The 27,883-nt window shown below is 40.3% G+C and overlaps 1 protein-coding gene across 7 annotated transcripts in view; it reads left to right on the top strand.

The window, feature by feature from the left end:
- Positions 1 to 27,883, top strand: part of TOM1L1 (target of myb1 (chicken)-like 1) — a 40,613-nt gene that overhangs the window by 9,511 nt on the left and 3,219 nt on the right. For 4 of the 7 annotated variants that reach the window (XM_012726517.1, XM_012726518.1, XM_012726519.1 and 1 more), the window contains 11 exons: positions 2,308 to 2,457; positions 3,035 to 3,160; positions 4,597 to 4,692; positions 5,670 to 5,786; positions 14,698 to 14,831; positions 18,259 to 18,319; positions 18,697 to 18,814; positions 20,057 to 20,150; positions 23,723 to 23,774; positions 25,575 to 25,680; positions 26,120 to 26,201. In XM_012726517.1, coding sequence (XP_012581971.1) covers positions 2,308 to 2,457; positions 3,035 to 3,160; positions 4,597 to 4,692; positions 5,670 to 5,786; positions 14,698 to 14,831; positions 18,259 to 18,319; positions 18,697 to 18,814; positions 20,057 to 20,150; positions 23,723 to 23,774; positions 25,575 to 25,680; positions 26,120 to 26,201 — 1,136 coding nt within the window. Of the gene's footprint in view, positions 1 to 1,541; positions 1,579 to 2,307; positions 2,458 to 3,034; positions 3,161 to 4,596; positions 4,693 to 5,669; positions 5,787 to 14,697; positions 14,832 to 18,258; positions 18,320 to 18,696; positions 18,815 to 20,056; positions 20,151 to 23,722; positions 23,775 to 25,574; positions 25,681 to 26,119; positions 26,202 to 27,883 lie in introns of those variants that run through there. The other 3 variants (XM_012726520.1, XM_012726522.1, XM_012726523.1) reach the window with 3 other exon arrangements.

Genomic DNA, 27,883 nt, shown 5'->3' on the forward strand with positions numbered 1-27,883 from the left:
TGAAGCTGCTGTGTCTAGCTTCTGCAGTGCTGCTCTTTAACCCGTGGCACCATCAGGGAGAGCCCTATGTTCAGCTTTTCAACTCTTTTCTTAAAACAATTTGCATTAAAATGGTTTCACTTTAATAGGTTTTGCATTTCATTTTTATTTTCCTCCGCAGTGCAGGTTTTTCCCTAGTAGCACGTGCTCAACTTCTGTATTTCCTGATTAACTTCTCAGTCACTACCCTTAAATCTACTGCTTTTTCACTCCTGCTTCTTTTTGTATTGCCATTAAAATGATAAAATACAGAACATGGGGCCACGTCAGTTTTCAGGGCTGCGTTTCTGCAGAGGTGATTTTACCTATCCTGGCCCTGTTAGGGGATAGCAACCGAGCTAGAAATGTAATTTTGTTTTTAGATCACTTTTAGAAACCTGCTCTCTGCCTGTGGGTCTTCAGTTTCTCAGTTCTTAGCCAGATCTCTCACATTGCTTTCTTGAAAATGTTTTCTCCTGGTGAGTAGCGACCCCACTACTCAATGAGCCTGGTTGAGTTTTCCTCAGCCCGTGCTTTGTTCTGCACGCTAGCTTCCTGGCAGTGCTGGCCTCTGTTGTCTTGACTTCATGTTCTCTTTATTTTGTGCTTTCGTTTTTGTTGCCTTGATTGAGTTTTCTTCCACCTGTGTAATAGGTGGACCCCATTGCTCCAGCCATGTCTCCTCTCTGCTCCTCACAGCAGCCTGATTTCTCACATTTGTCCTAACTCTCCCCTGCGCTGTAGCTGTGCAAGTATAGTTCTCAGCCAAGCATTTCTACTCAGCTGTCCCACCCTCCTTTTTGTCTTCATCATTTTGGGGCACTGTAATGAAAATGCCTTATAGTGGGTGATTTAAGCAGCAACCATTTCTTGTGGCTCTGGAAACTGAAGGTCAGTTACCAGGATGTGGGGAGAGCCTGCATCTCATAGTCATCTTCTCATTGTCTCCTCACACGGTCCAGAAAGTTTTTCTCTCATCCCTTTTTATAAGGTCACTAGTCTTATCCCTGTGGACTCCACCTTCTTGGCCTGGTTACCTTCCAGAGTTCCCGCCTCCAAATACTATCACATTAGGGACTTCAGTTCCTGCTTTTGGGAGGATACAAACGTCCAGTCCATAGCCCTTTTAAACTCAAAACATCAATCTCAAACAGTGTCAGCCTCATTTATAACTTAGTTGACCAGACCACCTACCCACTTCATATTCCCTCCAGGGTGCCATCAACTCATGCAGAATGACAGTCACTGACTTTGTCATCATTTCTCAAAAATCACCCAGTTGTTGAAAGTTCTGCCCTCCTCATTATCTCATCTTTCCCTTCCTTATAGTCACATCATCCCTCTGTAGGCCCTTCAGCATCTGGCCTGCACTGGTGGGTCCCTGCTTGTTCTTCCCATCATTCCAGGTTCGTGTTCTTTGCAGTTCCCCCAGGAGAGTGCTGCTGGCAGACCTTTCCAGCACATTACCTGTGCACATTAACCTTTCTCTCAAGTTTAGGATAGAGGCATGATGGTGACCAACTAACAAGAAACCTTCAGTGGCTTCTTTGTGGCTTTAAGGTAATGTCGAAATGCCGTTTGCTGCCACATGAGTTTCTCTTCCTTGTGGATGATGCCCCCGCAACACTTTATTTACCCTGCCTCCTCAGTGCCCCCAATTTGCCTGCATAATGAAACCTCTACAAACAGGAGGACTTGTTTTCCTCCTCAAAACTCATGTCCATTGTCACCTGTCTATATTGCTCTACACTCATTTGCACTTAACATTTTCCAAAGTCCAGCTTGGGACCAGCCATTTTCAGTATCTTGTTTTACAGCTCTGAACAATCACATCTGCTTATAGAGGTCTGCAGCTAGGGTGACTCTGTGATTTGTCTAAACGGGGACATTTTTTTAGAATGGAAGGGGAATATCACCGTTAATAATAAAGTTGGGACGAAGGAATATAACAGGACTTTTCTGGAAAACTGGACATTTTTCAGGGGCAAGTGTCACCCTGGCTGTAACCCATGAGTCTTGTTTGCTTTTTCCATTTGGCCCTTGGCATTTACTACCTTGTATTCCTATTAATATTCTTATAATTTTGTCCATCAAGGCTATTCTCTAAGTAGTTACATTATATCTTCTACTTCCTCACATTCCCAAAACCTAACATTTTGCCATATATTTTAGTAGATACTAAAATCTGTTCAGTAGAATGCTGGTGGGAATCATTAGCAATTTTTATCTTTTATTTATAAAGAAGTTTTGCTAGAAAGTGAAATGTTTACATTTTTCTCTCTGATTTAGCTTATTGACATGTGTATGCAGAACTGTGGTCCACGTTTCCAGTGTCTGATTGTGAAGAAAGAGTTTATTAAAGATAGTCTAGTTAAGCTGCTGAATCCCAGATACAACTTGCCACTAGAAATTCAGAATAGAATCCTGAACTTCATTAAGGTGAGTCTGTTATATACTTTATTGGGTGGAAAACATCTAAGGTTAGAGATCTAATGAGCTACCTCCCTGCTGGTTCAGTGGTCCTTTATCAGCCTAGTATTGAGCCACAAAACATTTTACTACCATCTAATAATTTCTTAGTATTGAAAGGTAAGCCTTTCAGTGAAGATTTTGTAGTCATTTTCTATGTTTCTGTTTCTATTTTACTCACATCAGGTAGTAAAGATTCATGTGTACATCATTTTGTGGACATGGAAACTAGGTTCTGAAGTGCATAATCATTTTTAAAATTACTTGCTGATGCTATTTTAGGCTTTGTTAACTTTGTATTAGCACAGCAAAAGCAATTGATAATATGTATTCCAAGTTTTCAATTTTTAACTATGGGAATCTAGTGATTAAAAAAAACTGTATATTCTTAACTTAGCCTTTGAAAATGGGCATCAGAGCCATAGCATTCAAAAGTAACTCAAAATAATGCATGTGATAGTCAAGCTCTTGTTTCTTGTCTCCAGCTCTAGAATTGTGTCTTGTTTTTGCTGCTTGTATTAACTATGCAACTGTCTCTTGAATTCAGACTTGGTCACAGGGTTTCCCAGGAGGTGTGGATGTAAGTGAAGTGAAAGAAGTGTACCTTGACCTGCTTAAGAAAGGTGTTCACTTTCCTCTATCAGGTGCAGAGGCGGAAAGAGAAAGACAAAAGGTAGGAGGCTTTTCTTAAACTCATGCAGAGGGGCAGTCCTAGTACCTTCCAACTTAAGAAAAGAAACATTATTAGAAAGATGTTGCAGCATCTCAGAATAACCAAGGTGCAAAAGGTGTTTGGAGCTGGGTCTTTGGAACAGCAGAGAACCAGGCATTCAAATGTCTTGTTACTTGTCTCCTTGTCATGGGTTATCCGATGATTCACTCTAATCTTCTCTTTTTGAAGACTAGCTTTTTCTATATGGGTCCATAGGTCCAAAATTTTCACATCCCAGCTTTAACTTATCTAGACTCCAAATGTAAAAATCTGCATGAAGGGACTCATTGAACCAACCTAGCTCAGTTTTCCATTTTTGCACCCTTCGGCATAGGTCAGGTAAAGCCATGGAAATCATTTGGCTCAAGTAGAGGATGGGGCTGTTGTCAGAGGATAGGATTGGTGCTATACCAGAAAGGATCTGTGCCATAGGTAGTCACATAATGCACTTGATTATTATTAATAATAGATAATAGATGTTCCCTTGTATTCAGTCTCAAGAGTGCAAGTAATTTTCAAGGTTTTGTACTTGCAACACTTTCAAGTAACTGATTAGAATTCAACTTTTAAATTTGTATAATTTCCAGCATGGGAAAATAGTAGCTCTGCATGACTGCAGGCTGGTGAGCCCTGTTTTGTTTGAATGAGCAATTCAGGTATATACTGGAAGTTTGAGTTTCATGGAGGGTTTGTCCTCAGGGCTGGCTCTTCCTCTACAGTCTTCTCCAGCTGATGAGCACCTGGCTCTTACCTGCCCATGACCCCGCTCACCATTGCCCATGTTTCCCTTTCTTCCAAGACAGCGTAGTTGCGAGCAGGAGCCTTGTGATACAATGAGATTGGGGAGTAATCTGGAGCCTGTGAGGCATAGTCCAGCCTAGGCATATCACAGTCTGCGTGTTTATGGGATTTTCAGGTGCGCTCTGTGAAGCAGTGACAAGAAGCACAGACATGATGCCCTATCCTCACTTCCAGGGTGGAAATGAGGCTTTGACTCTGGGAAGTAGCTTTTAGTGGAGATGTCTTTCCGTGAATTACTTCACCACTTGTTTTTTTGAAATAAACTCAAAAAGAGGGCAAGAGGAATCTCACGTGGTGGCTTATCTTAGACCTGTGGTAAAAACTAAGGTCATTAGATTGTAATTCAGTTAGCAGTCATAATTGTCACCCCCACCCCTTTTTGTGGCAGGCTGTGTTCTGTGTGTATAAAATTTGTTTTGCACTTCTCAAAATGCTGAGTGGGTTGCACATGAGTGATTTATGCTGAGTGAGCACTGTATGACCAGGACTTTGGTTGAGAGAGAATGACTAATTCATCAGAAAGGAAAAACTGGACTTGGAGTGTCTTTTCATTCAAATAATAATATTTACGTATTTCATCTCAATAAATTGCTCAGATTTCACCAAGCCAATCACCAGCTGTTCCCACTGCACCAGCTCTGTCTTCTGTCATTGCTCCCAAGAACGCAACAATTACAATGGTTCCAGAACAGGTAATAGCAATAAGTCTCCTTATGGTGACTTATTTCTAAGTTCTAAACACTTTACATCTAGTTGGGTTGGTTTATTCTTTTTTTTTTTTTTTAAGTTGGTTTATTCTTGTTAACATTCGGGGTGAAGGTACATGTTGCTCTCATTTTATAGAGGAGGGAGCTGAAGCTTAAATAATGCTTTGGGACTTCCTGTGTTTCGGGTCTAAATAGAATTAGTCTTGTGCATTCTGTCTGATTCTAAACCCTGAGTTCATGTGTGTTCCGCTAGTCGCTTTTGTGGCTTTGTGGAGGCTGAGCTGTGGAATGGATCTTATGTCAGCCAGCTTATTCCTGGTAGGTCTGCCTGTGGACCATCAGTGAACTCAGTAAGTGATGGTTGTTTGTGCTGTGCCAAAAGATTTAGATTTACTTCACCTATGTTTGTTTATCAGATGCAGATAAGCAGTTATTATATAAGCTTTTTCTGCCATGCTGTCAAGGAGCCATCATGGATGGCTTTGTGTTATTATTAATAATGCTGTCATTGTTTAATATTTCTCATAAAAATCTGTGTGATTAATTCCTATTAAAATTTAACCCCAGAAGAAAATGTTTTTGGTTTGATTTTTTTCTTCCCAAATATGAGAAACACAAAGCCCTCCATTGTTTTGCCTTTTTTCTCATTGCTTGCCAAGAAATCCAGACTAACATGCATTTTGTCGAGGTTCTTAGTATCCTTCAGACTCTCCTACCTTCATTTTTAACTTTCTACAGAATATTTTAAAGTTTATTTGCAAAATATTTTGTTTTTTTGAAAGTAACATACATTTGTAAAATAATAAGTATACTTAGATGCATTTACATGTAAATTTGAAAACATTAAGTTTTGCAAAAATGCAATAGCATTTTTTCTTCCAACCAATGTCCCCTGGGGGAAGGGAACAAGGCAGTCATTCTTCAGCTGTCACACTTACTGGTGATTGTGCTGCTCTTTACAGATTGGAAAATTGCACAGTGAATTGGATATGGTGAAAATGAATGTGAGAGTCATGTCTGCCATATTGATGGAGAATGTTCCTGGGTCTGAAGACCCTGAAGACATGGAGCTTCTGCAGGTGTAGTATGATTTCAGGGATGACAGTCACTGTGTTCTCTAAACTTAGAGCTCTGGAGATGAAAGGTGTCTTCCATTGTCTGGTTCATCTTCCTGCATCTTTAGCTGATTCCTAAACAGGGGATGGAGGGTGACTCTATGAGAATGTCATAGTAACTTAGATGTGTCCCTTATTCTTTCTCATCCAATAACTGACCATTGTCAGACTGTCTTATCAATCTCTAAGTGTCTTTTAAGTGTTTAAAAGTTGTTCCTATATACATCCCAGTCAACCTTGGAATGACTAGAGTGTGATAAGAAATATAGAAATAAGACTGTCCTGGGCCTCAGGGATCTTCTATCTAATGAGAAAGGTTACTTACAAGATTAATTGTCACAGAAGAGTAATGTATAGTGGGATCAGGGGTGGGAACAAGGAGAAGGTTGGGGATTTAGGGGAAGATTTGGATGGAGGCAGCACTCAGGCTGTGGAAGAGAGCGTGAATCTGGATGAGCATGTGCAGGAAACCACAAACAATTTGTTATCGCTGGAAGGTGGAGGCCTGCCTGGACCTCTATGTATGTCTGCACACCCATGTATTTTTTTCTCCTAAAGCTTTGTTCTATCAATTTTTAGTTCAACATATGTTTCAGCATAGTTATTTTAGAAGCAGTTATAATAAATCAGTTGGTAAATCAGCTTCCCAAGCAAATTGAAAGCTTACTATACTTCTGCACTTCTCAGACCCTTGATTCCCCCTCTCATGTTGGTCCCATCCTTCCTTTAACTCCTTAGATTGTTAGGAAATAACATTTTTCTTGATTTTCACCTATTTGAGAAACAAGAAATCGTAAAAGCTTTCTTTTTCAATGTTACTTGTCTGTAACTGCTGTCTCCTTGAATCACTTAAGTGTTTACACATCCCCAGATGTCTTTTGCTGTCATGTGACAAGCTAGTAGTTTGCTAGATAGAGAGTTCTAGGCACAGTTCTTTTTCCTGCCATCCTTCAAAGCTACTGTCCCACTGTTTCTTGTACCCAGTGATACTGATGGAGACATGGTTCGGATTTTTTTTTTTTTGAGTTGTAGAACTAGGGTCTAAGTCAGAGGTGTGGGACATGAAAGGATTCACCAGAGACAGAGTAGGGAGCAAAACATTTGCACTGACTGAAATACACTGCTGAAGGGAGCCACAGGTGAGACAGGAGGGAGACAGGAGAGGTCTGCTGTGCCGTGTGGGTCAGCTCCCTGGCCAGGTATCAAACTCAGCCATAGCAGTGACAGTGTTGAGACTTAACCCGTAGCCCACCAGGGAGGCCCCTGATCTGGATTTTTGTGCCTTGAATTTACAATTTTTGTTTCTAAATTATCTGATTGTGTTTGCAATTTCTCTTTACCTTAAAGCTTCTGAAATTTCGCCATACACGAAATGGTGCTACTTGCTGACAAGTGTACCGCTAGGTGACTCTGTTGTATTATGGGTGTCCTAGAGTGTAGTCACACAGACCTTGACAGATCAGCGCTGTCATGCTCCTAGGCTGTGGGGTGCAGCCTGTTGGGACCACCGTTCTGTATGCTCCATCGGTGACACATAACATGTGCCACCTGTCAGTGACACTAAGTGTAGTGTTCTGTGTGCGCATGTCTATTTGCCAAACAACCCTACGTGCTGCTTGCTAGGCCTTTCTGCCTTGTCAACTTATATATATATTTTAATACTGGGGAATTATCAACTCTTCAAAGACCTCCTACCAGTCTTTCTATTTTCTTTAATTGGGCTTTATTTTACGCAATGAAACATTCAGTTCATTCTTCTGTGAGTAGTTCTAGGGAAATTACTCCATGTCACGTATCATTTCTCTGAGACTTGCACTTCATTTTGCTAAGGCTTATGACCTTAGCAGTCATTTACTATCATTGGACATAGTGTCTGTATATATAAAATTAAGTGCTAGGGTGATACTTAGGATGGGTCACTTTTGTTTACTCTTTACTAGGAAAATTAATCCTTAGCGTCACTAATGTTTTTTTTTTTTAATTCCACATTCAGCTTTTCAAGATATAAACTTTTTGACTCAATGTTAACAAGCATGTTAAAGCTTAAAAATTAAATCAAAGTAGAAGAGCATGTGGCAGATGCTATTTTTCAAAAATTGCCATGGCCATGCTTCAGGTTGCCATGGCCTTCCCAGTCCTTCAGAGTTCTAAAGTGATCAATGATTCTCTCTCTCGTGTTGTCATTTCTCTGTGAGACTCTGTGAGAGTCCTTCAGTAGAAGTGGAACCATTCCACTCAAATATGTGGTTCCAGTTTTTATGTTTATGCCATCTTATGAATACTTTGAAAGGCTGTGTGTCAGAATACTTGGGTGCAGATGTTTGTGTGCTTGCAGTTTGCAAACGATGATGCTCAGAGCTGTATGTTGCCTGGAATAGGAAAGAGTCTTGTGTTATAAATCAACATTAGAATGCTGCTCACGGCCAATTCAGGCTGAGGGAGTTCTGGCATGAGATCAGCTTGTTTACAAAGCCTAGTGAACCTTTAACTTTTGTTGTTCTTGGAAGTTCCAATCCTCTAACTATTGAGTTAGTTCCTCTGGAGTAGCCACATTAGCATAAACTCAGGTGTGATTGAAACAGTGGTTTCTTGGGAATACAGAAGATAACCTCTCACAGTCCAAGGACTTCTGAAGGTCGGGCGAGGGGATGACTGGGGATAAGGTCCAAATCTTTCTTGTATTTATTATATCACAGCATCCTACTCTACTGTAGTCTTGCTAAAATAACATGGTGAAATCTTGTATGAAGCTAGAGGAGAAGCCTCCTGTCTGATTCAAGAATCAAAAAAAAAAAAAAAAAAAAAAAATGAAACCAGCAATGACAGAATCATGGAGAAGCAAGTAATTCTGCAGTTTTACCTCAAGATTTTCTCAATATATGTCCACTAATCAGTTGATGGACATTTGGGTTGTTACCACCTTTTTGCTGTTGGGAATAATACTGCTATGGAGATTCATGCACAATTTTTTGTCTAAATACCTGTGTTGAGTGTCCACCTAGAGGAAGCAGTGCTGGGTGCTGGGTCATAGAGTAACTCTTTGTCTAACCCTTGAGGAACTCTCAAACTCTTTTCCACAGTGGCCATACCATATATTCCCACCAGCAGTACATGAGGGTCTGTACTTCACCTCCTTGCAAACACTTTTAATTTTTATAGGCAGTTAGTAGGTATGAAGTGGCATCTTACCGTGGTTTTGATGTGAGCATCCCTGTATAACATTTTAACAGGTCACCACATCATGTCATTCTTTACTTGAAACCTGCCAGCGACTTCCCTTCACACTGAAAGTAAAGCCTTGCCTCCTTACTCTGACCTGAGACTTCCCACCAACCTCTCCTTGCATAGCACATGCACTCCTTGTGTTAGGTCCAGCCACGCTAGGGTCACCTTCTCGGTCCTCTTCAACACTCATGTCCCCTCATGCTTGTTTTCCAGTGGCCAACTTTTTCTTGTCATGACAATCGCAGCATGTTGCCTCCTCCAAGAGGTCTTCTCTGAGTCCTGGTCCAGAGTCAGCCATCCTTTACCTGGCACTCTGATATGATGCTTCTCCTGCAAATTCATGTCTTTGCCTCCTAGATGGAAGTATCATGAGGTTTATCTTGTTTCCTGCTTGGGTTCTACTTCCCAGAGTAGTGCCTGGCCCAGTGTGACCAGTAAAATAGTCTGCAACACATTAGACACATTACGTGGTCTAAAATGAGTATTTTTGGTGTGGAATGGGATGAATTACCTGTGTTCATTTTTTCCAGTTAGATGACTGGCCTTCCAAATGTACCAACAGTTCATTCCTTCCTCACTGATTCCAAATACCTTTCTCACATCCGGTTTTCTAATACACAGGTGTCATGTTTATAGGGTTTATTAATCTAACAGGTGACACACTCCATTTGGTTCCAGAGGCTGTTTTATTTGATCTGTTTGTCTATTTTTGTGTTATTTCTACTTTAATTACTCTAAGTATGTATTTTCATGTTTATAGGGTTTATTAATCAAACAGGTGACACACTCCATTTGGTTTATTTGAAGAGAGTGTCATCAAGGTGCTATTTAGTGAGATAGTAAGGGCTCAGGGAAGCCACAGGAACTAGATTATTACTGTAAACCATTAGCAGATATCCCCAGGCATAAATAGACAATTGGAGAACTTCTGCCAGAACCCAAAAGAATCCTGTGGTCAAGGCAGCCTCCAGAGTCATGGTGCATTTGGTGGAAGGAGCAGAGGGTAAGTACTCAGCCGTCCTTTATCTGGCTGTCATTTCCTGCCAGTGCATCCAGTTGGCTCTACCAGTCAGAAGATGGAAGACAGAGTACCTACCTCATGGCACATTCCCCACAGAACACTCCAGAGTGCAGAGCTGCCTCTGGAATGCATACAGTAGATCTGGAGAACAAAAAAATGGTATCCAGCACAGAGCAAAAGGCTTTACTCAAAAACGTTTTGGCTTTTCTTATATGTAGATTTTTACTGTGCAACCTGTTCACCTTCAAAGCAGCCTTCTTCCTTTCATTCCAAATCCGTTGCACTCACATAGAATCCACAGTCTGCTCTTCTAACCCATGCCAGACAGTTAGATCCAGAAGCCCTGATAATTACCAGGCCTTTTGCCCTATCTTATACTATTAGGCAACAAAACTATTTTGTGCAGTAAACACTTTTGCTTGGGAACCTCACCTCATTAGGTTGGAGAGTGGGATTCTGGGTGAGGTAAGAGGTTCTGAGGCTCTATCCAGTGTCCTGAGTGCCGGGATGAGTTGAGGGTCTGTTCTCAGGAAGGAAATGTCACAGCACACAATCCTGTGTTTGTGTTCTTGGACCTGTGTGCCTGGCTCTGGGCCACGGTAGTCTGACCTTGAACAAGCTGCCTTTGCCCGTCCCTCCCACTTTTGTCTAACCTATTTTTGCCTCGCCCCAGGCTTTGCAGACCTGCCGGGAGTGTGGGGCTCCCACACTCCCATGTTTCAACTCCACTTGTTTATGGAGAGGGCAGGGACTTCATGTGACCAGAGGCTGTTGATGCAAGGCAATGAATGAGGACCTTTTTGTCTTCTCTAGAGTAGAGGGAAGTAGAAAAAAAATCTTGTTCTAACCTACCAACGAAGTCTAAAATCTTGGGAATGTAAAACTTCACCCTAGGAGGATAATTGATAGTCTCAGGAAAGCCAGAGGGTAAAATGGAAAGTCATCATGCCCTGACCAGTCTGAAAGTCTTTACTTTTCAGTGCCGTGTGTGAAGAGTGGAAGGGACTTGCATTGCCACTGAGACCACTTCCTTCCTCTATCAGTGAGGCTGTGTGAGCAGAGGGGAGCCATTTGCCCACTTGGTGGATATGCGACATGGTGGAGCTGGGGAGAGTGGACATTCTCCAAGCCGATGTTCAAATTGTGACACCAGCTTCCTTCTCATTTGAACCCAGAATTGACTCTGTAGTATAGACATCTCCATCTCCGTGGTAGTCTCTCCTCAAGGGAGAGTGTACTAGCTTTGCATCTAGTTGGAAGTAGCTGGGAGTCCATAGCAAGCCCTACACTTGTAACCCAGATAACTATATATTTAGAGTATATACTTTGGACCCTGGACACACTAGTGTGTGTCACATGGACTATCTGGATGGTTTTGAAGAATTAATGATTAGGACAAAAGCACTAAGGAATTACTAAGGACAAAGGGAAATAGAATGTTGACACTACACAGTTGGGGAAGATTCAGAAGTGTCCACTGAGTTGATGTCTTCTTGAGGTTTATTTTGACAGTTTAATTGTCACTCAGCTGAACTTTGTGTGAGGAGACGACTACTTGAGCAAGTTAAGCCCTGCAGTGTTTGGTTTTAGGGTAAGCAGAGGGAGTTTTTATTTTGACTAGATAGATACCCTCTGGGTCTTCTGCGGTTGGGCAGGGAGCGCTGGCAGGGAGGAGATATGTTATAAGGCTGATAATAGGAACCTTGCCATGAAGATACTATTTCCAGAGAAGGCTTTTATGCAATCATACTTCTTGTTTCTGCTTCACTAAGGGAGATGTTCAGGTGCTTTTATTTTTTGGCGTTCCCTGTGTTGTTGAGCATGCGGTAATTACAGTTAAATTTGAAAGTGCAGAGACATCACCTCGCTGAGTCCCTGAGCACTTGGTGGAGGAGTGGGAGCCATCCAGATGTCAGAAGGGGAAGCTCTTAATGAGCTCCTTGTTTGCTGTAAAGAATTTTCAGTTGATTGTTAAACTCACTGGAACGCAGAAGCCCGCCTCTGCAGTGACACGGCAGAAAGGGAGGTGACTCCGGGGCTCTGTGATGGACACGTGCACCAGCAGTTGCTCTTCAGTTTGACTTGCTCTGCACTGCCACGTTCTTGCAGGTACCCACTGTGGGTAACCTTTGACCCATGGTGCTTGATCTCTGTGCTGTTTCGCTGTGATTCAATCCTCCTCTGAGGCAGACATCAATTGCAAAGATCAGAGGGGGCTGGCTTTTGAAGAGGTTTTCCAACTCTGCTTTGCAAACCCACTGAGAGGTGGGGGGCTGCTTTCATGTTTGCATCCCTTCTGTCTCTGGAGAGGGCAAGGATGTCCTGTGACTAGATGCTGTTGACGTTGGTTACAGATGGATTTTGAATTAATTTCTACATTTTTGTCACAGGTGTCTAACAGCGATTCCATTTCCTTGGTCTTGACATTGCTGTAGCAAGACCACACACAGGCAAAATGGATAACAATTTTGAACCCTTACAAAGACAAGGACAAAGGGAAAGATCTCATTCGTCGGGAGGGTTCTCTTACATGCTTCCTATTCGTTCCTTGGTGTGATAGCGGGCTCTGAGTGGTGGTGCCCATATTAGAGAATTGTATTAGTTAATCTAGTTAAGCATCTGCTGAGAGCTCTTGGTAAGGATAATTCATTCACTGGCTACCCACTTGTAGGCCAGACATTGGGCGGTTTCCACCACACATTTCTCATTTCTATGAAAAAGTTTTGTTATCTTTGTTTTAGAGTTGAAGAAATACACAAAGGCTAACATTTAACCAAATCCCATATCAGATACATAAGGGAGGGACTTTAGATTTACTGAGTCTAAAGTCTGTTCTCTGTATATTACAGGGTAATTGGGCCAAGCTAGCTTGCCACTGGCCCTGTTAGGTTAGAACATGGTCATCCACTTGTTTATATCTTGGTCTAGTTGTTTTGATGTTAGAATGGTAGAGATAATGATTGTGGCACAGGTCATACAAAGCAGAAAGTAATATATGACCTCTAAGAAAGAAAATTAGAAAAAAAGAAAAGGAAAAATCTTTAATCTCTGCTGATAGCAGATGAGCCTTAGCAGTGAGGACAGGTCTTTTGTGTGTGTGTGTATGTGTGTGTGGTGTGTGTGTGTCCTTATAGTCCAAGAGCTTCCATCCATCTCTCACTTTCTTTTTTTGTGCCCTTTTCATTTCCTTTTGTCACCTATATGTTTTTGTTAAGATTTTGCAAAGGTGGTAGGCTTTACCTATGATTCTAAATGCCAGCTTGTAATACTTTGATTTATTTATTTAGAGATTTCCTGTCAGGAGCCTATAATAGATTGCTTGAGACCCTAAATGGTTTTGTGAAATGAAAGTTTTTCAGCAAGTATTTCCTCTTGAGAGGAGAAAAATGAGATAATATAGTAATGTGATGATATAGCAGTCCAGCTGCTTAACATTTTAAAAGGAGAAATGTCCCTATGTTTTTTGCCTGATGTCAGTGTCTTATCACACCAACAAATTCTCACCAAGGTGGGGTTGAAAGATATATTAATCATCAGTTTTTGATGCTTCTACTTATGGTAGGTTTGCCTACATCTAAAAGGAACACTTTGGGATTTTTGTTAGAAGATATAGATTCTGGGCCCTCCCTGGTAGCGCAGTGAGTTAGGATGCAGCACTGTAAGCTGGCCGTGGCCTCTTCAGTGTGAATTCTATCCCTTGCCCCAGAGGTGAGCCACATGGCGCGGCACACCTCTGCTCACCCACCCACTGCTCCCCTCAGTACTGTACTTTGTCAATAAGCCTGTTCTGCTCCCCACTCTGTCTCTGGTGAATCTTCTCACCATCTCTGCACCTCTGGCCTATACCGCAGTTCTTTATGCATAAATAAATAAATCTTTAAAAAAAAAAAAAAAGGAAGAAAATGTAGATTCCCAGACCCCAGCTCTGGAGATTCTGAATCAGTAAGTCCCCTGAAGGGGTTTCCCAAGATTATGAGAAAAAACCGGTTTTGGGGGTAGAATCATGGCTTAATGCAGAGACGCCAGGTAGTCCAAATAGAGATAGTATCTGGGCATAATTGTTAAATGCTGGTTCAGTTTACCTTGGGATGTGATAGTATAACTCTGAAGTATGTGAATGTTTATTTAAACAAAGCATAATAGGAGAATTATGCTGCTGTAAATGTTTTTGGACTACTTCTTTCTTCTACTACTGCTAATAATAGTGTTTTTTGTAATGCTTTATAGTTATAGAATCTCTCATTAGACACATCTCATTTGATTTTTATGTCAACCCTTGAGGAAGATGTGGCATGTTATTATAATTTTCATTAATCAAATGAGAAAACTGAGGCTTAGAAAACAAGTTTTCTTTTTTTTTCTTTCAGTGTGTTACATCTATATGCAATACATTTGGCTTCCCATACACTGCGTCTGCTTTCCAGTGCAGCATTATCCTGCAGGATACTAATTGTCCTAATGATGCCTGTTTATATTTTTAGTAAAAAAAAAAAATGTAATCTTTTATATCCCATTGCTTTTTGGTAAGATGGATCAGCTGTCCATCATTGAATACTCTCCTACAGGTGACTCAACATGGATGATACATTTCTAATATGTAAGAAGAAATCTCTTTCCTTTCTTTGACAGAAACTTTATAAGACAAGCCGGGAGATGCAGGAGAGGATCATGGATTTGCTTGTAGTGGTGGAGAATGAAGATGTAACTGTTGAGCTAATTCAAGTGAATGAGGATTTGAATAATGCCATCCTTGGGTGTGAGAGGTGAGCCATGGTTGGTCTGCATCCTCCCAGCCCTTTTCCAGTTTGGTTTCACCACCAGTTACTCAGCATTCCTACTAGAGTAGCTACAAGGTGACACACTCAGGAACATGTTAAGACAAAGGACTCCTTCCTCCTAAGAACAGGCATCTCAGGGCTGGCCTTCTGGCAGATTGTGATAAGGCAAGATAAACACCTCCCTGAGCAGTGCCAGGTGTTCTTGGGGATTCTTGGGCAGTGTAAACAATACTCATGTGTGACCTTTCAGCAAGTCCTGGGTCTCATTCTCCTCTTACTGTGTGCCTTAAGCACTTCACTCTTTTACAGATGGAAATTATAAAGACAGCATCTTAGTGAAAGTGAGTGTGATGGAGGAGAATATGGAATGTTAAGAGGGGGGGGGAATTTTATAGGGAGAACATTGTATGTAAGCACAGCTGCCAGTGAGGAAATTTTGTGTATAAGCAGAGATTTTAAAAATCATACATATACACATACACACACACACACACATAGAAATTGCACTAAGCACAGGAGTTCCATGATCTGAGTTGGGAGCAGGAAAAGAAGGCCTCTATGAGAAAGTGTTGCTTATGTGGCATTTCATAGGATGAATTAGGAATTGATTTAATGAGGAGAGTTGACAGAGCAGACCCCGTGCAGGAAACTGTAGGAATGTATCATAAACCTTGAGGGGAGAACCTGCATCCAGAAGCTACACCCAGGAACTGCAGCTGCTTAGGCTGATTAGCAGGAGTCTGGGCCTCTGTCTTAATGTGATGTACTGTATAAAAACATGGTGTCAGGTAAGGGCTCTGATATTTTTCCAAGCCCATCATGGAAATTCTAGGGCTTCTGATGTCCCCGAATGTTGTCTAGATTTTTAGGGGTGCTATTGGCATTTTGGATGGGACAGTTTTCCCTTGTGTGACCTCCTGTTCGCTAAATGCCACAGACAGTTGTCCTAAGTAGGGTAACATTTGTAGACACACTTGAGTAACCTGTTTCCTTGGAGAACAACTGGGAGTGTTTAGCTGCGTTTCGGCCGTATTTCCAACTGACCTATGAAGCTTAACACCAGTGTGACATGAGGGAATGAGTTTAATAGGCCTGGAATCAGATCTTGCTGATGATTTCAGACAAGGTACTTGCTGAAGATTTCAGACAAGAAAGACAGGTTTTCTTCCTGTCTTTTTAAGATGCTGCTGCTGCCTATGTAGAAGGCTTTTGTTTTGAGAATTAAATGAGCTTCTGGATTGAAAAAGCACCTAGCAAAATACTACCAACATGGACACTCATTAAATATTAATTTCTTTTCTTCTTTCTACTCATTCATGTTCCACTGAGCCTTTAACTGACTGGCTTTCTCCCCCTCACTGATCATGAATGGACAGAGGGCTTCAGTGAAATAAAACCAGCACTTTCTCTTCCTTGCCGCCCATCCGGGACAGCAGCCATTCACGCAAGGAGGCATGTGCAAGGACCTCGCATGTGAGCTCAGCGGCCAGTGCTTAGCCCTGAATGTCTTCCCAGTCCTTGCCCATTGTTTTCTGTGGTAAAAATTATTGTAAGCAGAAATTTCTAGAAAATTTTTAATTTTCAGTGAAATGCTGCTGCCTTTTGTTTTTCATTTTGGAGCATTCTATCAAAACTACAAGCCCACTACTTGAACTGTCCTTAGAGGAAGAATGTATATTTATTTGATCCAAGTACCAGGAGATTGGATTACTTCTGTGAGCGGCGCTTTTTGTGTACCAAAAGCAGTTGTGGTCAGCTGTAAGAAACATTTGGGGTTTTGAGATTCAAAGAGAAACACTTGCCCTCTTGAAGAGGTGTCTGACTTTCTGTGGCTGCTATAGCAAATTACCATAAACTCAGTGGCTTCATGCAGCCTGAACTATCATACAGTTCTGTAAGCATCTGGAATGGACCCCACTGGTGTCAAGATTACCGGTGTGGTAGGACTGCATTCTGTGGAGACCCTAGGGAGTCCCTTTCCTTACCTTTTGCATCTTCTCCTGGCTGCTCGCTTTTCTTGGCTTACAACCCTTTTCCTCCATCTTCAAAAACATCATCTTCTGGTTGACACCTCACATCTTTCCAGTCTTGCTTTCTCTTCTGCCTCCCTCTTCCACACTTACGGATCATTGTGACTACATTAAGTTCATCTGTCTAGTTCAGGAGACTCTCATTAGGAACCTTCACTCCATTTAGATCCTGATTCCCCTTTGCCATGCAGCTGATTACTGTTCACTTCCTTTGATTAAGATGTGAATGTGGTGTTGGGGAGACGCAGCATTGTTCCCAGAGTTTGCTCTCCGTACCCCAAAGATTCACATACATGTCACATATAAAGACTTCACTCTATTCCAGTGTTCCCTGAAGTCTATGGAATAGTTGTGCCAATAAGGAAGCAGACATTCGTTTCTCCTGGCTTGATCTGGAAGGTTGTTCATACTTAGCACATAACTAAGTTTATAAAGTCAGTGGCATAAGTAGATGAGAAGGGAAAAACCCTTAAACTTAAGTGCTTGTTCCAATTCAGTCTAAGCTTATAGATTTTAAAGTGTGAGCTTTATGGCCTCAAGTGTCATAATAGTAATTCTGTATATTTTTGAAGTGAGTTGTAGTTTGCCGAACAGTTCCTTATATTTTGCCTCTGAGAGTAGCTTCTGAGGAAGTGGCTTACATGTTGTCATTTAGCAGATAAAGAACTGGGAATCAGGAAGCCCTATCCTTACTAGATAATAATGCTGACACTCGAACCTTGGACTTCTACCTCCACCTTCACTGTTTTTTCAAACCTAGTTTCAATTGTCACTGTCCTTCTTTACCCACAGTGTATGTGCAGTGTGAAATTAAATCAAACTTGTAAAAGGTCACTAATTTTAGTATCAAGAGTCTTATTAAAAGGATGATCAACAGCGAAAATATTTAAATGTATTTGAACTTTAATCAACTTTAAAGTTGATTTATAAGGATTTATAACGACAAAATTGGTAATAATTTTAAAATAGATTAATGTGTGATATCTTCATAAGGTGAGATATGCAGCTACTAAAATTGTATTTTTGAATAACTAGGAAAAACAACATAATTGAAGTAGCATACAGGATTATATAAAGTCTATTTTCAATTAAGTTTAAAATAGGTTAGTATAAAGACAAAATACTGGAATACATCATAATGTTAATAGAGACAATTTCTGGGTATAGGATGGTTATTAATTAAAAAATTTGTTTTCATTTTCTCAGTTCTCTCTAAAGGCATTATAACTTTCATAAGCTGAAAAATGTTATTAAATTGCTGGGAGTTGAGTGAGAATGAGGCTGTTTGTCTTTGTTCCTAAAATTTGCACGTTAATTGTTAAATACTATAGCATTTCAAATAGTTTTTTCTTTTAAACACTTGTACTTTACTAATTCAACAGGTTTATTCGAAACCAGCAAAGATTTTTGGAACAAAATAAAAACCAGAGGGAAGATGACAACGTAAGTAGATAAACATTTTATAAAGCGAACAACTGAACATTTATAAATTGCACAGTCAAGAGCAAGTCTTACCTAAAAGAAGTCATGAAGAGATGGGACTTTAAAGATGTGCTAGTATAGAATGTTTGCCTTAATAACTTGATGTCATTAAATTACTAAGAAATTATAATAGATGAATCCCCAATTAAGGAGGAACCCATGTGGAAGGTGATCCATGATTAAATATTGTGCTACTCATTGAATGGAGTAACATGTTCTCCCTCAGAATTTATGTAGATATTATCTTCCTTTCTCCAAATGAAAAGTCTCTGGGGAGAAAGCCACTGACTACCTGACACATCCTTCCTAAATTATATTATCTTCTGCTTTGTTTTCAGACTACCAGTGAACCTTCTGCCCCATCCTGTGACCTCCTGGACCTAAGCCCCAGCCTTCCTGTGCCAAGAGCCACTCTGGAGGAGCTCAACGCTGTGAATGCTCAGCTTTCAGACTTAAGTAAATACATGTGCGCCTTTTCAGACCAGCCGAAGAGCTAGATGTGCAGCAGTTCTCTTGGGTTTCATGATTAAATGCAGCCTGGAAAGACTGAAGGCAGTTTGAATACCAAGAGATGTAATTACTTCTTGGCTAATGGTTGGGTCAAACCTAGTACAAGAATAGGATGTGTCATGGGAAGGAAGTCTTGAAACTTGTCCCACTGGCTTAGGAATTTCAGGGAATTCACATGGCCTCCCTTAGAGAGGTTGTTTCACAAATTGGCCAGTACTTTACTCTGCATCCACACATGTTATCACTGGGCTTTTCTGCTATTCTGCAGTATCAGGTAAGAGAATATTTGAGGCAGATAGAAAATTCAGGGATTAATGAGGCCCAGTTCACACAGTGGGGAAAGGTAGGGGCGGTCATAAACACAAGCTTTTGAATCAGAGGTTCAGTTTGAGATCCCAATTCTGTCCTCTGCTGGTCACCCAACCTTTGGAGGCTTTCTTTCTTTATAAAACAAGAATAATGGTTGCTTATTTAAAATATTTTATTATATGTAAATGAAATATTGCTTATATAGTGCATGGTAGGCTTAGGGTTGCCTACCATACCTATGGTAGTTGTTCATTCCTCTTACCCTTACTCTCCAGAAGTTCTGATAAATTACAAAGTAAGTTGAAGAGAAATGCTGAAATTCAGATGTTTTACCAAACTAAAATCAGTTTATTTCCTTTATGTCAGCTGATTTTTCTAGTCACAATATTCTATATCACTGAAATTGTGATTTTTCTTCTAATTTACTCCATTTCTAAGAATTTTACTCCATTTCTAAGATGTTGGTCAGTGCAATGTGAGGAGCTGGTAACTCTGATGAGTTTTTCTGTAGGGGCAAAAATAATTATTCCCTTTGGGGTGTTTACTTAGGATTGTGGGAAGTTAAGAGTTTCGGGATGTGATCATCACTTCTTACTTTTGTGCTTGGCAGAACTAAACACAGAATCCTTTCCATTCTGGATCAGCTTGGGATTTTAGAATATTCAATGCAGTAATACACGTTACCTTCACAACAACCTCTTTACATGGTAGGGGATTTTTCTTTCCAGTTATCATAAATGATGCTTTGTCATCAGAGGAAATCCTATCACTTGGTTGCTTTCTGTGTCTTAGTTTTTTTTTGTTTTCTTTTTTACTGTAGAAAACAATAGAACAACTGACAGAATGTTTTAAACTCAAACAAGTCCATTTTTCTTCTAGATTTCAGCTCTCCAAGTCCTGATATAACAAACAACTTAAAACCTTCTCAGCCCCAAACAGATTTGTTATCTTTGGAAAATACAGAAACACCCTTGTAAGTATGGCAGAAATTCTCCAGAACTCCCTTTAATTCTAATTCTTCATGTTCAAGAAAAAGTAGAGGCTTAGGAATCTGACAGTCCTGAGAGTATTATTGCTACTTGCTACTAACTCTAAGACCATGAATATTTTACTGATATGAACCTTTCTGTTTCTTCTAAGAATATTTTCTGAGATCTGAGATTCTGTGAGATCCTGTATATACTAATATTGCACTTGGTGCCTAATAAACCTTCCATACATTGTTTTAGTTTATGATACTTTTAGTGTAAATAGGGGAAATACTATAACAAAGGATGGAGGAAAGAAATGAGGTTCAAATTTGTGAAAAGTAAAGGGCGCATCAGTCATGGCACACTTGCTGTGAGTTTCATGTAGATAACATATGGTGGCCATACATTTTTATGCTTCTTGACATTTCTGTCTTTAATTGATGCTTTTAGACATTCATATTTAATATAATTTGGAGTGAGGTCTGCCATGTATAGTTTTCTGTTTCGATTCTCCCAGCCCCATTTCCTCTTTTCTGTAGTCTCTTGGGTTATTTGAATGTTTTTAGTATTCCATTTTATCTGTTGTGATTTTGATGGTATCTATAGCAGCACTAGGCAGTGTTAGAATTTTTAATTGCAACCCTCAAATATATCTTAAAAAGAACTCAAAAGAGATGAGCTTATCCAGTTTTGACGTTGCTGTTGCTCTTATTTTATTTTCTATGGGTATGTTTCTTTCTATATGAAGAATGCCTTTTACCATTCTTTCAGAGCAAATTTAATGGCAATGAAAAATTTTAGTCTTATATCATGTGAAAATTTTATGTTTTTGATTCTGAAGGGTAGTTACTGAATATAAAATGCTGGGTTGACCTTTTGCAACAATTTAAATGTTTCTCTTTTCTGGGCCAAATGGTTTTTGATGGGACATCTTCTTTCAGATAGTTCTTTTCCTATAGATGATGTTTGTTTTCTGTGGTCCTTTCAAAAATTTTTCTTCATCTTCTTTAAAGATTTCTCTTATTTACTTATGCATACGGGAGCTGGGTTGTTGGCCAGGTTGTGGGGATTGAGAGGATTCATCAGGGACAGAGTGGGGAGCAGAACAGGCAGATTGACTGAAATACACTGCTGAGGGGAGCAGCAGACAAGGCAGGAGAGGTCTGTTGCAGCATGTGGGTCAGCTCCCTGGCCGAAGATTGAACTCGTGCTGTAGTGACTGTTGATAGTTTGAGAGTGCTGCAACTTAACCCCTTGTACCACTAGGGAGGCCTTTTTTTCTGATTTTTAACAGTTTGATTCTGATATGTCTGGATGTGAGTTCTTTTGGCTATTCTGTTTTGTTTCTGCTGACTGTATTTGTTTTCTGTGGCTGTCATCAAAACAATTACCACAAACTGGGTGGTTTAAAACCACAGGAATATTTCCTCATAGTTCTGAAGACTGGAAATTTAACATTCAGCAGACCATTCTCTCTGGGGTGGTAGGGGGAGCCATCTTGCCTTTTCCAGATTCCAGTGATGTCCACACTCTTCACTTCCTTGGTTTGTGGCCACATCACTCGTTTATGTCTCACATTTATACCATCTCTCTGTCTCAAATCTCCCTCCACTTTTCTTTTTTAAGACTGTATTATTAATTTAGGGCTTTCTTGAATAATATCGGATGATATTGTTATCTTAAGATCCTAAATTTCTACGTAGATAAGGTAATATTCTTAGGGTCCAGGCATTAGAACATGGACAGAACATTTTTGAGACCATCCATTTAACCCAGTACACTGAACTTCTTGAAGCTGTGAGCATATGTTCCCTACCAATTTTGTGAAGCTTTCAGCTTTTTATTTCTTCAGATATTTATTTTCAGCACGACACATTTCTGCATCCCTTTTGGGATTCTTGATGAAACAAATGTTAGATCTGATGTCCTTGTTTCACTAACCGCAAGGGTTCTATTAATTCCTTCTTTCATTCCTGGTTTTTATATTGGATCGTTTCTATTGACCTGTGTCCAGGACCACTGTGTTTACTGTTTTCACTACAGAACCCATTCTGTAAGTGTTAAAAAAATACTGTATTTTTCAATTCTAAAATAATTATGTGGCTGTTTATGTCTTACATTTCTTTGCTGAGACAGTCTTTCCATTTCTCAATGAGTGTTTGCAGTTGCCCATTGGTAGCATTTGTATAGTAACTGCTTTAAAATCTGACATAATTTTACCTTCTGTGTCCTTGATATCAGTTCTGCTGACTGTCTTTTCTTTTGCAATCCAAAATATTCCTGTTCATTATATCCCTGGTACTTTTGGATTGATAGTGTCCTTGGCATTTTTAAAGTTATGTGATGCTTGTTCTTATTTAAATCCTTTTGATTTTTTAATTTTAGTAGGCTGACCACTTCATTAGCTTCATGCTGCAATTTGAGCCTGCTTCATGTGCTAAGTTGTTTCTGATGTCAGTTGTTAACCGCCGTGGTCAGTCTTAGGTCTGGACAGCAGATGTGTGTGTTCTCAGTCTTTGAAATCCTGACTGGGGTGGGAGCCACAGATGCACAAGTCCAGGAGGTCAGCCCACAATTAAATAACTTTATAAAGTTGTTTTCCTGAATTCCTCCCTTTTGAGATTTCCCCAGTACTTTGGCTTTCTGGGATTCTCCATTTTGGTTTTCCAATCAGAAAGCTTTAGCTACTGGTACACCGGGCTTTCCCTCCATTGTGCTTGTGTCTGAGATCAAATGGCAGGACAGAACAGGGACAAGACCTAACAGGTTGGCCTTGTCCTCTGGGGATCATAGCTCCACCTGTTGGGCAGAGAGAGGGTCCTTTAGCTCACAGTTTCACATTCCTGTAGGTCACTTTCAGGCCTGCTGGCAGTGCTGCAGCCTTGGGATTGCCTGGGGCTTTGGGTGTGAGAGAACTGAAGAGAAAGAAAAGGGGGAGGGTTTCCAGGAGAATTCTCTCTGAGCAGTAGGCCTTCCCTTTCCTGCTCCTGGAGTGAGAGTGAGAGAGGCTTTTCTTGAGGCCCATATTTGGGTTTCAGGCTGCACTTGGATTCAGGTCAGGGAATACCAGAGGGTCCAGAAAATAAGTTCACCAACAGTTCATACGTATTCAGATTCTGGTCTTCTTTCCCAGTCAGGCTGTACTTACTTAGTTTTCATTCCTCAAGCATCTACACCATGTATTGTGCCCAGATTTAATAATTGCATGCAACGGACAGACATGGTGAGATGTGTTCCCTCTCCCACCCCGTCCCCCCATCCCTGCTTCCTTCTTCCTCCACCCTGCATCGCTCCTCCTCCTTCAGGCAGTAGCTACTCTGATGTTCTTACCAGTGCACTGTGCCTGCTCCTGGGCCACAGGGGACCTCATGGCTAAGGGACAGTTGTCTCTACTCTTATTTGAGCAGCATGACCTGGTGGCAACCAAAACAGATGACAGTTGTTATGTAAAAGTAATACTCTTGGGCATTCTGAAGGTACAGCTTTCATTTTGTTTTAGATCAGCGAAATCATCTTACTTTTTGCAGTTGTGTTCTCACTGTAGGGTAATCATGCTGTCATTACACTATCCTAGGTTTCCCCAAAGGACCATCCAGAACTTCGACTCGGATCATACATATGAGAGTGTGAGTAATGAAATCCTTCCTGGCACCTACGTCAGCAGATTGTCGTGGCCAAAAAGGAACTCCTGTTCGTAATGCTCATGTTTTGCTCAACGATTCCCTGTATGTGTGATGTGTCGGTGCAGCCCTTGTTAGGACTTTTTCTTGCCTTTTTTACTCATTTAAGATGGACAAGATGAGCCTCAATACTGTGACAGAGATGGTTAAGGACCAATGTTCCTTTAGAGATGTCTGCATGTGTCATCTCCACTGCTTTCCTCTCCTCTGGTGGGCTTCAAACATGCTGTCAGCCCTCTGCCCCGTGGGCATGGCTCTGGTCACAGTCACTTGACCTCCTTGTGGTAACAGCTCGTACCATCCTCAGTCCTCATCTTCCCTGATGACGAAGTCCATCACATCCTTCTTTTAGCACGTATGGCTTTCGGATAACCCCACTTGGGTCACCTCTTACGTCACTGCTTCTTCAGTGTCTCCTTTTCTGGCCCCCTCTTCTTCCTGCCTTTCGGTGTTAAGAGATCCCAGCGCTCAGACCTCTTTATCTACATCCATTTTTCGCTGGTCTTTGAATTCCTATCTTGAAATATCAGATACTGACAACTTAAAAGTGCTAACTGATATCCCAAATGCCACCCCCTTAAACTCAGAATTTCACCTTCTTTTTTCCATCTCCTCTTGACTTCTCCCCAGCCCTGTCCTGCCTTTTCTGCAGTCTCCTCTACAGAAGGAAGTGACCACTCACTAAACCTGTCTGTTTCTGCCTACAAAACATAGCCACTCTCCTGCAGTCCCAGTCCAGGCCATCAAATGGACACGGACATGGCTTTTACTAGGGGTTGCCCTGCTTCAGACTTGCTGCCTTGCCACCTGTCGTTATCCAGCAAGCTGTGCTTGGAGCAAAAAACAAGCAATCTTTTTAAATAAGATGATCTTACTCGTCTTCTCTAAACCAACCTGTGATTTTCTTCTGCGCTGCATTTTACTCTGTAAAAAGTTGAAATGCTGATTTGAATGTAACCTCACCAGCCTCACCTCTCACCCTGGGCTCACTGTGCTCTACCACAGTGACCTCCTTGGTTATGAGCATGTGATCGGTGTCTCCTCAAATAACCACAGGGCCCATGTCTGCGTCAGGGCTCTGCTAACTGACCCCAGTGCTGAGGCATTTCCTGACACCACCACCAGAGAGGTATCCCAGACATCTCAGCCTTTCCTCCCTGGTATTCTTACTTCCCCACCCCCTTTTTGCTTGCCATCTGTTTATTTTGTTGACTGTCTACTCCAGGAAGGCAAGAATTTGGTTCATTTTTATTCCGTTATTTGTAAGATGTGGTATCTAATAGATGCCCAAGACACATTTGTGAAATGGAGAGCTGCTTCTAATTAAGGCTTTAATTTTTAATCACTCTCGACTTGATATCTTCACCTTATACCTTTTTGTAAAGGTATTTGTTTCTATTTGAGGCTGAAATTTTTATTATCTGTGTGAACAGCAGATCTGGACTGAACCATGTATTGCTGCTGCTTTTTTCTCAAAGTGACATTTCAGAAAATTTTTTTATTTTTGGTAGGGAATGAGGTGCAGTGGACATGAAACCAGATTGAAAAAAAAAATAGTACATTTTAATAGTGTTTATTTGCTCAAAAACCCATCTGTGATGACAGTCATCGTCAATAATTACTAATTCTTCTTCAGTTCAAAGTTTGTTATGGCTCTTGGAATAGTACCACTTGGAAAGCTAGGAATCTAAATATGAAAAGCTGAAGTTGAATTGTTGATTTGAATATGTGCTATGCTTTCTTCAGTTTTTGGAGTCTTCCAGTTCAGTATTACTGCAGCCTGTTAGTCTACAGAACTTTCTAGCCACTCCATCGAGCGAGAGACTGCCACCCTTGCCCAGCAATCATCCAGGTACTAGAGGCCTTATTACCATTGAATAGGGGAACCTATGAGACTAGGTGGGTTTGCCAGAGATTAACTGATAATTAAGAGATCTGTTGAAAGGAAAATTTACAGTTCATTTTCTTTTGAAGGCCACGTGAAATTCAGGGCTGATCCCATTATGAGATATTAAAGGAACAGGAGACAGTAAATATGTTTGTGTCGCTGTGACTGTTGTATTTTGAATAAACCTCTAGTGCAAGTTTGTAAATCTCTTTGATGTATGTAAATTCGTTGCACTTGGGAGTTCCATTGAACACTGGCGTGTTTTGTTTCTGGTTTTCAGTGCTTCCTTGTTTGGGTTTCATGTTTGAAGTCTAAGTCATAAAGAGAACTACTAATTGTTTATGGCCATGAAAGGCCAGAATGTGTGTTTACTGGTCTTTTTTTTTTCTTCTTTTGCCTAAAGCCATGACAAAGAGTGATCTCCAGCCAGCCAATTACTATGAGGTAATGGAGTTTGATCCCTTAGCTCCTGCTGTCACTACAGAGTAAGTCACTTTCTAAAAGATTGATTTTTTGTTTTGCTCCCCTTTGGTAGCAGAGCTAATACTTACATTTGTTTAGGTCTTGGCAGAAATTGATGACCTTATTAAAAATGATACAGGAGGTTTTATAGATGTGTTGCTCTTACTGGTCTTTCTCAGTCTTGTGACTGGAAAATAAAAATGTTGTGGTTGCATATTAGGAAACAACTGGAACCAGATTTGCATTAATGGATTCTTCTAGTTGCCTTAGCAAAAAAGTTTCTCTTTAGTTTGAGATGGGCTAGAGAGGATTAGTGATATAAATAACACCTTATTGATGGTAAAGTGTTCTTGTTCTTTGACTACTGATCACCAAAAAAATCAATAATTTTTAGCTTACACTATATGTGACCAAAATGTGCTTAAAATGAATTAACAGAACACTTGTATAAAAATGTTTTAACTTGAAATCTTTAAAGCAGCCTTATTTTGATATCATCTAGGTAAAATTAATATAAATTACATGATCATAGGCTCATTAAAAGTTTTAATATACTTTGAAGTTTACCCCCAAAATTATTAAAGATGATTAAAGCAAGTTTATGGAATTGTTGTTTAGACATTGGCTGCCTGCAGGTTGGATCTTGCCTGCAGTTGTGTTTGACCTACATAGAACTTTAAGCGTGCATTTAAAAATTAATTGCCAGCAGTTAATTACTAGGTTGTTTCAAAAATTATGTGGACTTCTGAATTCTTTTGGACACTACAATGCCCTGCCTGCATTTGCACATGCTTCAGTAGCTATCTACTGACATGTGGCATGTTCTGTAATCTACCAGACTTCATCTCACTTTCTGTTCATTCATTTGCTTTGCCTAGCAAATGAATATGGATATGGATTTGAGATTTTAACCCTTGGTTTAAAATCCTCAGTGCAGCAAACCATTTGGGGATAATTTAGGAATAAACCTTAATAGTCTTAGGAAGTTCATCAAATGTTTTTTCCTAATTTAGGATTGTGTAAACTTAATCTAGGTAATTCCGTCTGATAAAATTATCACTGAACATGTTAGTGGTTTACGGGATTAGAAATCAGTTAAACTGGGTATGCTATCTGTTGCCAAACAGTATTTTTTTCAGTTTCTGCATTCACATAGGAAGTGAAGTTATTTATTATATCCAGTTAGATTGCTTAAATACCTAGCACAACAGCTACTAGAGGTGAGCAAAGTAATAAGGTGGAGAGGTGAAGCTTTGAAAAGTTCCTTTGAAAGCCACATGAAATCCAGGGAACTGCTAAGGAAAAGCATTACATCTGTAGAAAAGTTCAGAGATTTATCACTCATTGTCCATGAATCCCAAGTTAATAATTTCTGTACTAGAAGGACAGTATTTATGAAAATATACACACAATTTTACTGGACATAGTTTTGAACAATGCACTGACCGTCTGGCTGGTGTAAATTTATCATTTTCAACAAGAGACACAATCTTTGTTCTCATTAAAGTTAAGTCTGGTGTTGAGACAGAAATCATTATCAGCAGGCAAACAATATTTACAGTATGTGTTAACTGGTATGAAAGAATACGGTGACTTAAGAGTATGTAACAACAAATTTAAATGAGAGCTAGAGGCAGCTTGAAGTGATATTAAAGTTGAGACTTCTAATATTAGGTAACAAGCGTAAGAATCATTATTGTCTGCA

This window comes from Condylura cristata, unplaced genomic scaffold (genome assembly GCF_000260355.1).
Source record: "Condylura cristata isolate star-nosed mole 26May11 unplaced genomic scaffold, ConCri1.0 scaffold00017, whole genome shotgun sequence".
Taxonomy (NCBI): Eukaryota; Metazoa; Chordata; class Mammalia; order Eulipotyphla; family Talpidae; genus Condylura; species Condylura cristata.